Source organism: Mycteria americana, chromosome 8 (genome assembly GCF_035582795.1).
Source record: "Mycteria americana isolate JAX WOST 10 ecotype Jacksonville Zoo and Gardens chromosome 8, USCA_MyAme_1.0, whole genome shotgun sequence".
Lineage (NCBI taxonomy): Eukaryota > Metazoa > Chordata > Aves > Ciconiiformes > Ciconiidae > Mycteria > Mycteria americana.
In genome coordinates, this window is record NC_134372.1 from 5726729 (window position 1) to 5742296 (window position 15568).

General features: G+C 42.4%; 1 protein-coding gene across 2 annotated transcripts in view; it reads left to right on the forward strand.

Moving 5' to 3' along the window:
• SPOCK1 (SPARC (osteonectin), cwcv and kazal like domains proteoglycan 1) overlaps positions 1-15168 on the forward strand; it is a 341091-nt gene extending 325923 nt beyond the window's left edge. Inside the window, exons 8-11 of one of the 2 annotated variants that reach the window (XM_075509673.1) lie at positions 3231-3452; positions 4052-4114; positions 9365-9502; positions 10542-15167. In XM_075509673.1, the coding sequence (XP_075365788.1) occupies positions 3231-3452; positions 4052-4114; positions 9365-9502; positions 10542-10732 (614 nt within the window). In that variant the 3' untranslated portion in view covers positions 10733-15167. Of the gene's footprint in view, positions 1-3230; positions 3453-4051; positions 4115-9364; positions 9503-10541 lie in introns of both variants that reach the window. The other variant, XM_075509674.1, reaches the window with a different exon arrangement.
• The last annotated feature ends 400 nt before the right edge of the window (positions 15169-15568 follow it).

A 15568-nucleotide genomic window follows, 5' to 3' on the forward strand; every position in this document is an offset into this window, starting at 1 on the left:
ACTGAGCTGATTGATGCACAGAAAAATGCAGAAAAGTTCTCACTGAGGTTACTGTTATTCTGGGTCTGTTGTGCTAGAAGTCCAGCCTATTAACCAAGCACTTAATTCATTACAGAATTTCAGTGTGTGGTTTATTTCATCCAGCATATTGCATCATATTTATAAGCAAGTATATCAAAAGACTCCAAAAAGGAGTTAATTCATTCAGCATCACTTGGCCTCAGCAAGTTGGCCTCCCAGTGAAGGTAAGTGAGCCCCGAGAACCGTTTTCCATCAGCTGCCCTGGTTACGCAGTAAGTCAGAGCCTGCCCTGCGCACTCAGGGCACGCTTTGCTTTCATTCCTGTTGCTGGGTGCCGAGAGCATCCGAGAGCATGCTGGTTTTGGAGTGCAAATGTCGTTGCAAAAGGTGATTTACGGGCAGTAGCTTTTACCAGGAGACAATATGAAGTGGAGGTAGATACTACTATTCACCTTCAACCACACATTGAGGGACGATTAAAGAATTAACCTTTTCACTGATAATAACCATCTAGCTAAGGGCTTTCCGTCACACCTACCACTGTAATATTTAAAGACTTCCAGACCACACCGTCTAATAAACCAGTACTGCTTAATAATACAGCCTCTTAATAAACCTGATCTGGAACTCTGGTCACAACAGTGAAAGCACCCTTGTTGATAAGAAATTACAATCAAAAACTCTTCAACTAATGTAATTAACTGTCTTTGTAAGTGACCTTTCATGATTGTGTCTCGCATCCAAGCCCTGATGGTATGTCACAGAGCAGCTTCGTATTCACATCAGTCACTATCTTGTGATCTGCTCAGACAGATCAGTACTGAGGGCACGCTGCTGTTGTATCTCTGAACGCGTGTTGGACACACAGATAAAGACTTCCCAGCAGGGAAGAAAACAAGACTTAGAAATAATCCACAGACAGTGTCAGGGGCAAGCTCATGCCAGGATTTCCTCCTCCCTGTGTTGATCCTTGCCAGTTAGTAGGTGACCTTTAGAGACCCACAGAGCTGAGCAACATGTACCGTACTCAACTGGTTGTACAACAGACCTTGTAGTTATTCACCATAGCAGCGGTAAGTGCCGTGACAGGGCGTAAGGACCGTCACCAGAGAGGGCTTCTGTGCAGGAAAAGAGCAGCCAACAGAACCCAGCTGTTTTTCCCCTGGAAACTGTTAAACTGGGATAGCTGAAGCATGTACCGATCCCTGCTCCAGCATGCAATTGAATGATCCACCCCTGCCTGTTTGACTGCTTTTAACCTGCCCCGTGGAGGGGAATCAGGCATAGCGCACACCCGCACGAGGCATGACTGCGTGTCCTGCTCCTTGGTGCTTTGTAAAGGCAAAGTCAAGGATTCTTAAATCCTTTCACTTAGCAAGAGATTGCACAGTGACCAAATCCTGCTTGCCTTCTTCAGATGAATAAAATAATTGACGTCAATAGTCCTAATTGCTTCAGCAAGGCAAGCAGGCTTCCTCCCTACATCTATTCACATGGCCTTTTTCTTTTTCACTGTGCTCAAACTCAATTAAATAATGTTAGAGGAGATAACAGCACAAAAATGTGATGAAATGTTCAGCATGATCTCTCTCTTCCCTGCCTGAGCTGCCTCTAGCCCTGAGGAAATGGTGTTACCTTCTTCCTTTCTTAGAGAAACATGTATTATGAACGACATAAACCTTCCCATTAGTTAACCCTTCCGATTGTTCCTCCCTGTCACTGACAACCTTCAGCTGCAGTTGCACACAAAAAGCACGGCTTCCAGCACAAAGCACTGCCCTCCTTTGGATTAACACTTAAAATAGCAGGTAGGCTCCAGAGCTTGGACAAACTGTCAGCGTGATTCCAGCAACATCTTAGGTTTCACTTTAACGGAGCAGCATCCTGAAATGGGACTTGACACTTACAGCAAATAAGGCTAAGCTTGACCTCTTTCAAGGAAAGATGCAGCAAAAGGAAAAAGCCCATCAGGCTTCGCCACGTGGCCCATGGCAGAATGAATAGTGCACAGGCTCTATTAGAGCACAGGCTCTAATATCGCTCGCAGCTGGAACAGCGTGAGCACGAGGTGCCCGGGGTACATGGTTCAGGTACGCTCTGTGCCTGTGAATCCCCAGCCAATGTATGCATGTTTCTGGGCCCTTGTTGACAGCAATATCCTTATTATCGACTTTATTAGCTCTACATTACAAATACACTTTCTTGCATCATAGATAACTTGGAAATTAGTCCATGTTTGTACCAAGCATTGAAAATACCGTGACAGCATGGATTTATAATGCCCTATCTTGTTTGTGAAAGAAGGCAATGCCGCTGCTTTGTGGAGACTGCAGAATACTGGAACATGCATCTCATATACGTTGTGGGTATCTATATGCATGGCTTGGTCTTTCTGCGATACCGCTGCTGCTGCAGTCTTTTAAGGATTTGAGCTATTAAAATGAATGATGATGATGGTTTCCAAAGCGCTGGAAGAGCAGAATCCTGTATTGCTGCACAGTCCTGGAGGCCGCAAGAACAAATAGTGCTGGTATGGCATAGAGGAGCACGTGCAGCTCTCTGGAGCTCCCAGCTGAAGCAGTGCCAGTCTTCAGCGTGGTGCAAGCAGAAGAGACGCTTCGTCCCTTCTCTCCCCCTGCCTCCCCCCAGCAGCTCACAATCGAGAGCAAAGCATTTTGTTGTCCACCGCAGGAGGCAGGGCTTTGCAGAGTGAAAAGCTGGGATGAGAGGTGGAAGGTGAGAGCACACTAGGAAAGAATTTGATCAGGGAACTAGAAACGGGTCTGGGAAACAGGATTTAAGTTGCATTCAGACTCAGTCTAGTTTGAAAATACAGTGGGTGCAGCCTTTTCTCATCACATTTCAGTTTCTTGGAAGAAGGCCAACTCACTTGGTCTGTGGAGAGGAAAAAAAAAGAGTGAGAATTTTTTGAGTAGAAATAATTTTGAATTACAGTAATCAGCTATGGATCTCAACCCTCCCCACCCCGCAGGTCCTAAAGAGTGTGAGCAGTGCTCTAGTCTGTAGCCGTGTTCGGGTTTTAAGCTTTACACAATCAGTTCAGTCTTAGAATTTTGTTCTCCTTTGGGCAAGTGAGGGTAATGCTCAGGGTCCAGCCAAAAAAATTGTAAAGGCTTCAGCTTAGCAACGATTCCTGTGCAGTGAGCGTGCTGGGGTTCAGTTGGGGATATTTGCCTATCTTCTTACAGGATTTGACACCAGCATTCTACCAATCTGTAAGGATTCCTTAGGCTGGATGTTCAACAAACTTGACATGAACTACGACCTGCTGCTGGATCCCTCGGAGATCAGTGCCATTTATCTGGATAAGTATGAGCCGTGCGTCAAGCCTCTCTTCAACTCTTGCGACTCCTTCAAAGACGGAAAGCTTTCGAACAACGAGTGGTGCTACTGCTTCCAGAAGCCAGGCGGTGAGCTGGGCAATTTGCAGTACACAGAGAAGTTGTTTGGGTTTCCCTGTGTTTCGGGTTTGATTGATCTGCTTACAGGGGTAGTTTGGTAATTGGCACTCAGCTGTGTTAAAAAGCTCTTTTCTCCAGCATTGGTGTGAAAGGGCATCGTGTAACAATGTTTAATGTCACAGATGAGCTGTATTAATACCCCTTGATCATTAAAACAAACAAAGAAGTAGTAAGTGTCAGTGCACACAGTCTAGAAAGAAGCTCTATTGCTGATAGAAAACTCAAGAACTTACTCTTTTATTAATGCAGAAATTAGTCAATTAGCAAGTTGGAGAGTTGGCATTATGTCAGTTTGGTGAAAAGAGAGGAAGAATGGTTTAACAATGAAAATGGCCCCCAAACACTATTCTCAACTACAGTGTGTTGCAATTTTTTTTTTAATTAGTGGAGCTAATGACATAAATTTGTTTTGCAGTACGGTACCAGCATATGGGCTTCTTTCATTCCCAGGTGTACAGAAGTCTACATTTCATGTCAGTAGTGAAGCCAGTCATTACAGAGTCTGTCCCGTACCATCTGGAAACTGATTCTCGTACATTATATTTTAGGTCTTCCTTGCCAGAATGAAATGAATAGAATTCAAAAGCTAAGTAGAGGGAAGAGTCTGTTGGGTAAGTTCGATTACTTGCTATTCATTTACTCAACTAATTAAAGCTTCTGTGATTATTGTAACTTTATATGCAGTAATGGTTTTTCAATTAGAGACTAATGTTTTGAGTCGGAATATGCACCACGGAATGTAGGCCTGACACTATGAAATTAAACAAATAATGAGATAGCAACGTACTGAACAGGTGTCAGCATGGCAACGGGTTCAGAACTAATTTACAGCTCTCCAGAAAGGCAAAGCCTTGTCTGCACAGAGCTTAATGCTGCCTTCATCACCTCGTAGGTCAGAATAAGTACAGAGGCTGCTCGATACTCAAGCCTCCCGTTTTTGAAGGGTGACTGAAGGTGCCACAGTGCATAGCCAGTGGGTTCGTGTCTTCTTCCAGTTCTGGTGCAACGCATGTATTCCTTGGGCTTCATTTTTGACTAATCACCCTTAAAAATATTTCAGTGTATTCCCGAAAACAGGAATTCGTATCGTCTCATTTCAGGCAGCCCTGCAGGATGCTCCGTGCTGTAAGATGCGATAATGCCTGCCCCTCTCTCTATTGACTGTTGGGAGCCTGAATTGATTCATAACTTACACTGCTCTGATGGATTTCTAAAATTAGGTGAAATAAATCCCCATATGGCATTTTCCCATTTAATTGCTAAAAAATCAGGTTGTTGAACTGAGTAAATTTAAGGTAACTAATTCCATACCCTAAAGTCACGCAGTGTTATGTAGCCTAGCGTTTATGCGGTGGTATCTTATTGAAACTTCTGTCCTAGCGCATTCGTGTCCGTAGATCCAAGTCACGTCAGGCGTATCGGTACGGACTAAAGTCTCTGGTTACAGCAAGCACTGCATTCCACCCTTGGAGAGTCTGGCTTACCTCAGACCCAGGCTGCCAGGCCCGCCATTCAAAACCCACGTCAGGTTCTTACAGCATCACATCTGCAGCACAGAGCATGCACGTCAGCTCTGCTGAAATGCCTCTCAGACTGCAGTCTGCTTCTCAGGTTGCTCCCGGGTTTTAGTCTGATGTTTCTGGGTACTCATTAGCAGACCCTACAAACAGAGCTTCTGCAAAGCTCATCTTTGCCAAACCCTGCCATTCCCAGACGCCGCTGCTGTTTGGACTCAAGGTTCAGGTGCCTTAGAAACAATCGCAACCTGGATTCTTTGGGTTAAAATAAGAGTAAACATTCCCAAAGGCCACAGGGACTATGGATTAGTTCCATCATCCTTTCATAGCAAGTTCACATGAAGATTAAGATGTTTCAGAGTTACAGCTCCTGCTGTTCGTAGCTGTGGGAGCGAAGGGCGGATTGATCGCTCGGTTGTATGAGTGCTCCATTCAGTAAATATTTTGCATTTGTGTTCGAATGCGTGTTGTGGCAGAGGAAGTCACAGTGTTCTCTGTCTCATGGGTGTCATGATTTTCAAAGCCACCTAAAAGAATAAGAAGCCCGGTTCCTAATAGATAGCTTTGGCTATCCCATATTTATTTTATGCTTTGCTGTTATTTGCTATATATATGTCATCTAGGTTGAAACATAAGTGGTTTGGTCCGGTGTGCGGCGAAAAATGATGGCTATATTGCAGGTAGTACAACATGCAGGCAGTTGTAGCACGTCACTGGGATCTGATCACAATAGCAGGAGTAAAATGACAAAGTAAAAGCAGTAAGAATGGTCCCTTACCACAAATAACTTCTAGTCAACTGTATTAAAAAAAAAAGAAGGATGAAAGTGGCTAAGCTCAACAAATCAAGAAGTGTCAGGCATAGGTTGTTCCACAAGCTAGAAAATTATAATATAGAGAGGAACTCTTGGCTTCGCCTACCTTGAAAAGTCTGCCTGCATAACGGCACCTGTCTGTGAGATTTTAATCTGATCTCATAGCTATTTATAGAGGGGAAAACATTGTCCTTTCTCTTCACTGACTGAAAAATCATGCAGATGGAAACCAAAACATACACGTGACAAAAAAGACCCTTGTAGCAACAGTAAAGATTGAAAAGAGAGATTAATATTTTCAGAGAAACTAGCCTTTAATTGTGCTCTTTCCTTCTCTCTCCCTGACGTATAGAGCACAGCGTTTACAGTCTGGATGCATGAAGAAGATTTCTGTTAACTTGTATCCATTGATAAAAAATGATGACTTTTGATATTTTGTTCTCTATATATTTTTCAAAACACATGACAGTTGCAACAAAGTACTTCAAAGCCATTGCCATTAGATGTGTTGAATTTGGAGGCTTTCAAATAGAGTCTAGCATCCCAGGGGACCGAATTAAAAAGTAAACAGCACTATTCATCTTTTCCTACGAGATTTATCTAGAGTACAATTAACTGCAGAGAGTGTACTTTTAGAGCATACAACTGTGCAGCCTGATAATGCTTCTCCCACATCACTAAGGTAATAAACTTCTGCTCCCGTCACTATTTTCTTCTGTATCAGCCCTGTGAATTCAGCTAACATAATAGCTAATACGGGGAGCTGTGTGCCAGCTAGCACTTAATTCTGTCAGGCTTTTACCTGTGTGCTTCACTATCTTTAGCATATAATTATTCTCCCCATGTCCTCTGAGGAAGGGGAGTATTATATAGATAAGGAAATGATGCAAAGAAAAGAAAGAGATATAGGTCCGGATCCATAAAGAGGATATAGATGCAACAGTGCTGTTCAAGTTTGCATGGAATAATTAAATACTCCGTGGGACAGAGAGAGATGGGGGAAGCAGGATTCACTAGCCTGAGGCAGTCCAGTGGGGAGTGACTAATATTTCGTAGTGCTTAATAGTAAAGCTGGTCCACCAGCGGTCCTCCCCACGCTTGTGGGGAAGCACCGTCCGTACAAGAACCTCTGGAGAGGAACTTGAACTCCTTTCTCCTTCCAAACCCTGCGGATGTTCTCTGACGCCAAACAAATGGAGTGAAATGTTCCCTCTGAACGGGCTGTCTGGATGCCACGCTCCAGAATAGCAGAGCTCGTAGCCAGAGCTTGTTTCTAATGAAGGCAGGGACTGATTTATGGAGGATTTACAGGACAAATCGCCACACTGTACAACACTTGCTCCCAGTGACTCTCCATCCTCACCAGATTATCACCTGCACCGGACACGTTGGAGAGGGCATGCTGTAATCTTCCCTCTGATGGCTGGCGAATACTGTGACATTAGTATGCATAGCTAAATATTTAAAGCTCCAGTGTTACGTACAAATTGGCACAAATTTCCCATGCAGAAGGAAAAGTACCTTCTACTCTTCACTGTGACCCAAAGTGTGAATCCTTTCCACACAGTTATGTTGCCAGTGAGCCTGGGCCATAATTTATTTTTAAATCTACGGCTTTTACAGGCAGCGTGGAACATTTTAATACCTTACAAGGAACACAGTGAAACCGTGCAAAAGGGCCTGTTTCAAAGAAGGGAAAGGTTGCATTGCCCAAGGAAAAGAGAAAGCATGAGACAGTTTAAAATGCGGAGGCCGTTCTCTGCTCGCCCTGTAACGCCGCTGAGGTTCCCCCTTTGATTCTTCCCTGGAGCCAGCTGCTCATCTGATACAACAGGGGAGCTCTAGTGACACGGGTGCAGCTATGCTGATTTCCACCAGCTCAAAATCAGCACCAGAGCACTTTTCCCAAGGTTGTGTATAGTCTGGTAAACACCTGGAGTGCTTAACAGAGAAAGGACATGAGCATAAATATGAAAAAAAACCCTTAATCAATATTGAAATACAGGATTTCAATCCTTTATGAAGGATGTATCCTTATAAAGTGAGCATTAACTTACAAAAACCTGCAAAGGCGAGTACATGGTTATTAAAACCATTTTTTTGTAAATAGTGAAAATGAGTCTTTGGTAGTCATCACTATGCTTACATTTGTACGTTAACGTAATGGTGGTACCTGTCAGCAAACCTGCTATGAGATGGTGCTTTAAAGTTATTTAAAATACTCTTACTAATGGATGTGAAGTGATCTCCAAAACTGACCCGATATACAAAGATTTCTGCAGATGTTCAAAGGTTTCTGTTCTCATCTTCCAGACCTACGTTAGCGGCACTCAAACATGAGACAGGATCGGCAGCGCGATGAGTTTGGAAATGCAAGGATTCACTTTATATGGATGCGCGCGCGCGTGTGTGCGTGCATGAGATTGACTGACTTCCACTTTTATGTCTTTTATGTAGGAAATTTTATGACATTTGGGCAGCACCTTCTCATTCATTTTTTCTGTGAGAAATGTAGTAGAAATAGCCCCTTTGACACATGAACTGTCTGAAGAGATGCTATACACATGGAACTAGTTAAAAAACTTACTGCCTGACCAGTAAATCACTGGTATCTTTGACAAAGGAGAAAAATACTTTCTCAAAAATCATTTGAGACAAGAAATTTGGGGGCAAGGGTGGGTTTCTGCCATGTATCAAATTGAAGCAATTGGCAAAGAAGGGAAAATGACTGTACTGACCTCCCCTGGGAATAAAGCTAACTCATCTCAAAGGACAAGAGGGCTTTTCATATTGAAGTACATTTGCTGTATCTGCTGAAAATGGTGGGAACAATAAAATGGGTTTCTCCTGAGAGTTTCCGTGTCTGCAGAAGCCAGAATGAACCACACTCTACAAGGCTGAACTTTATTGGTTTTATTGTGAGACAAATCTTGGGCTTCAAATCCGAAGACTTATTGACCTCAAATCCTGTTGTCCCTCTCTGTAAAGCTTATGCATTACTTCTCCTTTTATACATGGGAACTCTCAGTAAGTCGGAAGTTGTGCTTGAGATTAGTATGAATGGCAAGCAGATGGCAGATACCTTCCAGGGGTAATTACAGTGTTGTGGAAAGACTTATATGATAAACACTGAAGGAGTGCAAATGGAAAGGAAATGCAGAATTAATGAAGTTGGGGTAATAATGCAGTTGAGAAGAAAAGTTTAAAACCAGGAGTTAAATCTGAAAGGGGCTCTGGGGGAATATTAATCATTCGGGGACAGACTGAACCTATCTCTAGTACCGTATGCCATCACCCTCCATGTGCTATATATGCACGAACAGTGAAGCACTGTGCAGTGACCAGGGTGGCTGAAAATAGTTAATCGTATATAATTTCTGCTCCCTTTTAGGCACCAGATAATCACATGTATTTTCTTGCCAATGTTCTAAAGATCTTCATGTAAATAAGCGGCAAGTTCATAACACTCTATATACCTGCTTGCTCCTACAGAGGCTTGCATTACTGCTTATACCTTATATTTTATTCAGGTGCTTTCATCCCACGGTGCAATGAAGAAGGTTATTACAAAGCCACTCAGTGCCATGGCAGCACAGGACAGTGCTGGTGTGTTGATAAGTACGGGAATGAGATAGCCGGCTCAAGAAAGCAAGGGACAGTTAGTTGTGGTGAGTAATGATGTGCTTTCCTCAGACGACAAAGGCATTAAGACTGTTGTAAGCCCTGCCATTGCTGTACGATGGAGTACGATAACAAAAGCGACAACAGGGAAACATGACTACCGGTGTTCAAAGCGCTCCTGTATTTTCCTGTTCAGGCTACAAATGGGGCCCTTATATACGTATTGGTCCTTTGGACTGGGGGGGTGCAGCAGAAGTTAACAGGCAATAACCACTGATAAGAAAATATTTTTGCTACCACCCTGGAAAACAACGTAGTAATTGATATTAAAATCAAGGCTATGAGATTACTATGCATGGTTAGTAAATATATTGTTCTGTGTACTCTGGAACGCACATTTACTGGGACTTCTTGAATAATGTCTTTCCAAACAAAGAAACGCCTACATGTGTAAAATTTTCTAAATTAGCAACGAAGCCCAATAAAATTGGTGACAGGACAATATTATGTAGATATGTGAAATCACCAATTAGCTGTTATAGCTAGGCAAGCAAGATTTCAGCCATATTCCTTCAGAGTCCTTCAGTGATGGCTGTGGATGTGGCTTTCTTCCTCGAGAAGGAACCGAAAAAGCCGAGACCTAGAAGGTCTGAGATGCCCAGAATCACATCACGGATGTTAGGCTCAGTAGCTACATTTGCAAAGCATGGTTTATGCACTCAAATAAAATCAATTTGTGGAATATTTTTAGCCTGGTTTACGGAGTTGTGATGGGATGAAAGTATTTACAAACGAGTAATGATTTTTCTGGCCTGCATGCCTGTGAACTGAGACGCTCCAGTGGAGTCTCTAAGAGGAGGGCAATGCATAGATTTTTATGCAAGTAAGTTTTTTAGAGTAAATTGATGTATATTTATGCCAGTTCAGGATGAAAATTTACATTTAGAGGCTGTTTCATGAATAGCTGAACCAATGAGTTTTTAAAAGTAACATTGCAAATGACAGTGGCTTGAACGACAAGGCTAGTGATGAACAAGGGATTTGGTGTCATGTGAGGGAATGACCTTTCCTGCTCACCTGTTTCAGAAGAAGAGCAAGAAACCTCAGGGGATTTTGGCAGTGGTGGATCTGTTGTATTGTTGGATGATTTGGAAGAGGAACCTGAAGCAGGAAAAAACTATAAAGAAGGGAAACTGAAGATTCATGTAAGAGCAGCTAATGAAGATGATGAAGATGAAGATGATGATAAGGATGATGAAATTGGTTATATATGGTAGTGCCCATCATAACGAGGACTCACGTTTTGCACAATATTGCAAGTCACATCATATCTCTGCAATTGTATTGAGAGTACCTGGCACAAATATTCCCTCTTTACTGAGTTTAATTTTGTATGGTCTATTTAATTTGGAAGACAACTTTTTTTTCCAGCAAGGACTGCTTGGAATACCGCTTTTGTTCAGTTGGTTTGGGGGATTTTTGTTCTATCCACAGGGGCAAAGAATTTTGGTTCAAAAACATTTCATGTCTTAACCCTCACTTGCACAGCTTACGAAATATATCCTGTGAAAGAAGAATTGCAGAAGGGGCTCAACAAACAATTACAAGGCTTAGAAGCCCTTCTCATGTTAGAGAATTTGTGTCATAAATTGTTACCTGGATCATATCAGAAACAGTTGTTTTTCTTTCACGAAGAAGGAAAAGTAGGTGCCTCATCTTCTAGTCCGTATTTGTTACGTTCCAGTAAAGAGTAAGTCTCTTTGGATGGTGACTTCTGACTGCCCAGCACCAGGGGTTTAATCCAGAAAGAAACCCACTGGCAGGATTTTCTCTTCCTTACATTCTCTGAGAATGAGTCCAACAGGCTTAGTCCAGCCCACACTGAAGGCAAAGCTCCCACCAGAGCGTAGATCAGCTCACTGGCACTGGTTATTTGGTTAAGGACCATGGCCTTGATCTTAAGAGATGCTGGGAACCTGCAGCTCTCATGGACCAAGCCCTACAGGCAGGGAACAGAGTCCCTCTGCCTTTCAGAGTGTTTAAGGAAGGAGTGCTTTGTGAATTCGTAGCATCATAACCACCTCCATAGCTGTTCCTCGGCTTCTGTCTGAACTCGTTTGCACCAAGAATTGCACTAACACCGCGCAGGCAGCCTCTGCTTCCCGCTCACACACTATGGATCTGCCTGTTCTTCATTTACTCTTAGCAATTCCTCATTCCAACATCATAAGGCTGTCAAAGACACTAACCATCAAAAATAATGAGCTGTTGCTTCTTTAATTTAAATAGTTAATATTTATTTAGCCTGTTTAAAGAACCACTTTAGGTGGTCATGTTTCAAAAGCATAACCCCTTTGCTCAGTGTGACAAGCTGCACACTCATAATACACACACGTAAAAGAGAATAGTATTAAAATACAATCTGTGATTCCCTCAGCATCTCCCGTATATTCATAGCTCTTCAATTGTATCACGGCATGTTGACATTAAATTATTTGCTGTGTCCTTTCCCATTGTGGGTCTCTGATGCAGTAATGTACTGTCGTGACCTTTCATTATTTTTGCTGTTTTCAGAAACAGTGAGAGGTACCTTAACCCCACTCTTGCATTAGGATGCAGATATAAGTATTTTAGCACTGCCTGTGATTTGCCCACGAGTTATTTTGCAGAATGAAAAATGTACTCATTACACAGAAAACTAATTAGATCTTTTTTTCTTTTTTCCTCGGAGTTAGTGTTGGATATAGAGGTGGAGACAGTGCGGAGTCAAAACGTGGCTGGTTACATATTCACGCAAAAGCAGGAAAACACCATGCTGGTTGGCAGAAGTCAGTTTTGTAGGGGCACTGGCCCAAGGGCTGTGGTCCTCAGCCATCTCCAAAGTCAGTGCCCACTGCAGAGCCTGGCAGGGCTCGGCAGCCCCTCTCCCCCTCTGCGTAGGACCTCTGCTTCCAGACATGGTCAGAAGAGCAATACGGAAGAGGAACTCCTTTCAGACACTATGTGTTGCAGGGGCTCGGTTGTTTCCTCCTCTTTCGTTTCCTATTTATCTAGATCAATGGCCTGAGAACAAAGAGCAAGGCTGCATAGCTGTTATTAATGCAGAAGGATGTGTAAAGTCATGAGGAATTTGTTGTGTGTTGTTTCACGCCCCCGCATCCTCCCAAAAATCTGCCATCGCAGTCATTTGCAAAAGGCCTGCAATCCGCCCTGCCTCAAATCCCTTTGGTTTTCCTATATAGCTTTTGAAAATTTATTTTAAAATCATTGTCCACGAGCTGCGCAGCACGCGCGCACACACACACACACAGGCGCACGCTTTTTCTACTTGCCTTTCCTAGAAGATGATGCTGACTTGCAAGAGGCACAGATACAACCAGCATTTCTGTTTCCCTAAATAGTATGATTTTGTGAGAAGCGCTTGAACACCATCAGTAGCTTGCTTCTCAAACATTGTGGCCGGTTTCCTTCCGGTATTTTATTAATTAAACCCGTACTCTCTGGGTCTAGCTCTGCTATCCTGTGCAGGACCCACCGAAGGCACAGAGTTGCCATTTCACTCTGACATAAAACTGAGGTCCACAATCAGTAGAGTTATGCTTATCCTCCTGACTGGACTCATTCTCCCCACACAACTAGTTTTTTTCTGCAGTCCTGAGTCCCTTTGCAACAGCTTATCTTGGAACTATCATTACTTCAAAGGCCACATGGTCAATCCCTTCTCCTGCCCAGCATCTCACCAGGGTAAAGCTGGTCTAACCAAGCCCTTGCAGGCAGCTCCAGGGTCCAAGGTTGCAGCCCTTCTGTGTCATATGCAAATGTGCAAGATGGTTAAATAAAAGCTGTTAAATAAGCCTTTAAAAGTGAATGTGAACATCCTTCAGTTCACATGAGCAGACATGCCACCACCACCCATTTCTCAACACCATTGATCCTCTCCTAGCTGTAATCTCTCACGTGCAACTATTCCAAATCAGAGCTGGCAGGTTTTGTGTCTTTCTCTTAAACTATAAAACAATTACTGTCTCTCAGCCTCACCAACTCGAACGTGCTGTGGGGCCCAGTCAAATGGCTCTGTGCCCAGCGCAGCCAGGCAAGAGGGCAGATGCCTTGGCTGGTTCGGCTGACCTCGGGTAGCACATTTCCCTTCACACAGAAGCAAAAAAAATAAACAAGGAAAAAAAAAACCACCACCACACACACATACACACATGCACGCGTTGGAAAAAATGCTATTTTCTTGAGTAGTTCAGTTGGGTACGACTACAAGAGAGTTTAAGGAGAGTAGCGTCAAATCACAAGGCGTCACAGCCCAGTCAGGAACAGGGCAGACAGGCTGTCGTGCGTGGAAGGGCAGCTCAGACTATGGCTTGCTTTAACAGCAGGTTCCCAAATATTACAAAGCTTTTTAGCAAAGCTCTTTTGTGATCCACTGGCATCCTCCGGTGGTTGGGGGAATCTGCAGCCTATATATATGTGTGTCGGTGTATATACATTTATACACAGATACGTGTGTGCATATATGTGCGTGTGTCCAGTTTGCAAAGATGCATTAAGAAAATGTTTTAGTTCTTTAAAAGAAACCAGCGATTCTACCAAGAACCAGTGCTCTTCCAGGTCAAGCCCCTTCCATTCTTCATGCTTCGTAAAGGATTTCTGCCAGCTTAATTTAATTTCTTTCTTTTTCTTTTATTTTTGCAAAGCAAGACTTCCCATCTGCATCAAGTCATTGACCTTCCAAACATTTCCTCATTGTGAAAAATGGAATCAGAGTTGTCCCATTCTTTTAGAGGCACAAACCAATTTTTAATCTCATTTTCTTTTCATATTAGAGACTATGAAATACTGTTAGGTATTGCTTTATGTTTCAAGGTGTCCTTTTAACTACTGTGGTTAAATCAAAATCTCCTTGAGTTCAGATTTCAGCACAGTTGGGTTTTTTGGGTCATTACTGGCCTTTGCTGTGAACACAAAGAATCCTTTTCCTTTTCTTTGCCTTTTTTTAAGCTATTCTGTACTATTATTTTAAACCATTTGAAGTGTTTATTTAATATTTATTCTACAGTTTATATTGAAAAATGTAAAGTTTATATTTAAAACAACACTGTTTGTTAGTGAATGCTTCTCTTTGCTTCTCCAGCCTAGTCTGTTAGTCTCAGTGTACATTCTGGCATGGGAAATATTTTGATATTAGAAGTTTTGTAGCATTTTTCCCCTCAAGCAGCAAATGACATAGATCTAAGGTCACCACTTGATACAGACCACCAGATCACTCAAGCTTAGCTTCTTACATTTGTTGGCTTTTATTGCAGTCCCTTCTGTATGCCATTCAAGTTCCTTTAATACATAGACTGCTTTGTACAGTTACTACACATCAAAAAGCCCTTTCTACAGTAGGTGGGTTTTGGTCTTTTTATACTTTTCTCAATGCTGTTGATGTCCGTTACTGTTAAATGTGTAGATCTGTACGAAGAGATCCAAATATTATGTGTTTCAGTTTGATGTCCCTACTGTAGATGGATGTAGGCTATCATAGTAAGTAGAATTGCATAGTAAATTCTGAATGCTTTTTCCATAAGGAGTTGTGGAATGTGAGCATTTTGCTATCTTTGGTTAACTGTAAATGCTTAACTGTAGTCTGAAATAGTTGCATTTTTGTCTGTCTCAATAAATTTTAATTTGTCTGCGACTCCTTATTGCCTGTCCTGAATTTTATTAAACTTTGGGGATCAAAAATACTGCAGTACCTTGAGTCAGCATTTAATCAAGCATGGAAATGGATGGTCTTCTATATTTGGTTTATACCTTATACCTCTGTTCAATGTCAGCTGTAATCTGTGAAGTTAATGTAAGGTCTCTAGAAAGCTATATTTTAAAAGCCAAAATGAAACCAAACTGAAGGTAATAACTTTACCAAAATCAGAACTTTTCAAATTACATTAAAATGTATTTTTAACTAGCAGGGACGGGGACAGGGACGGGGATGGGGGGGGAAGCTTTCATTTTTATTTCCTCCCCAGTTTGCAAATTGTGATGTTTCTCTGTCTCTTCTGAAGGTATCCAGGGCAATTCTGTAAAGACAGGCACATTCTACAGTGGCCATTATCTACAGT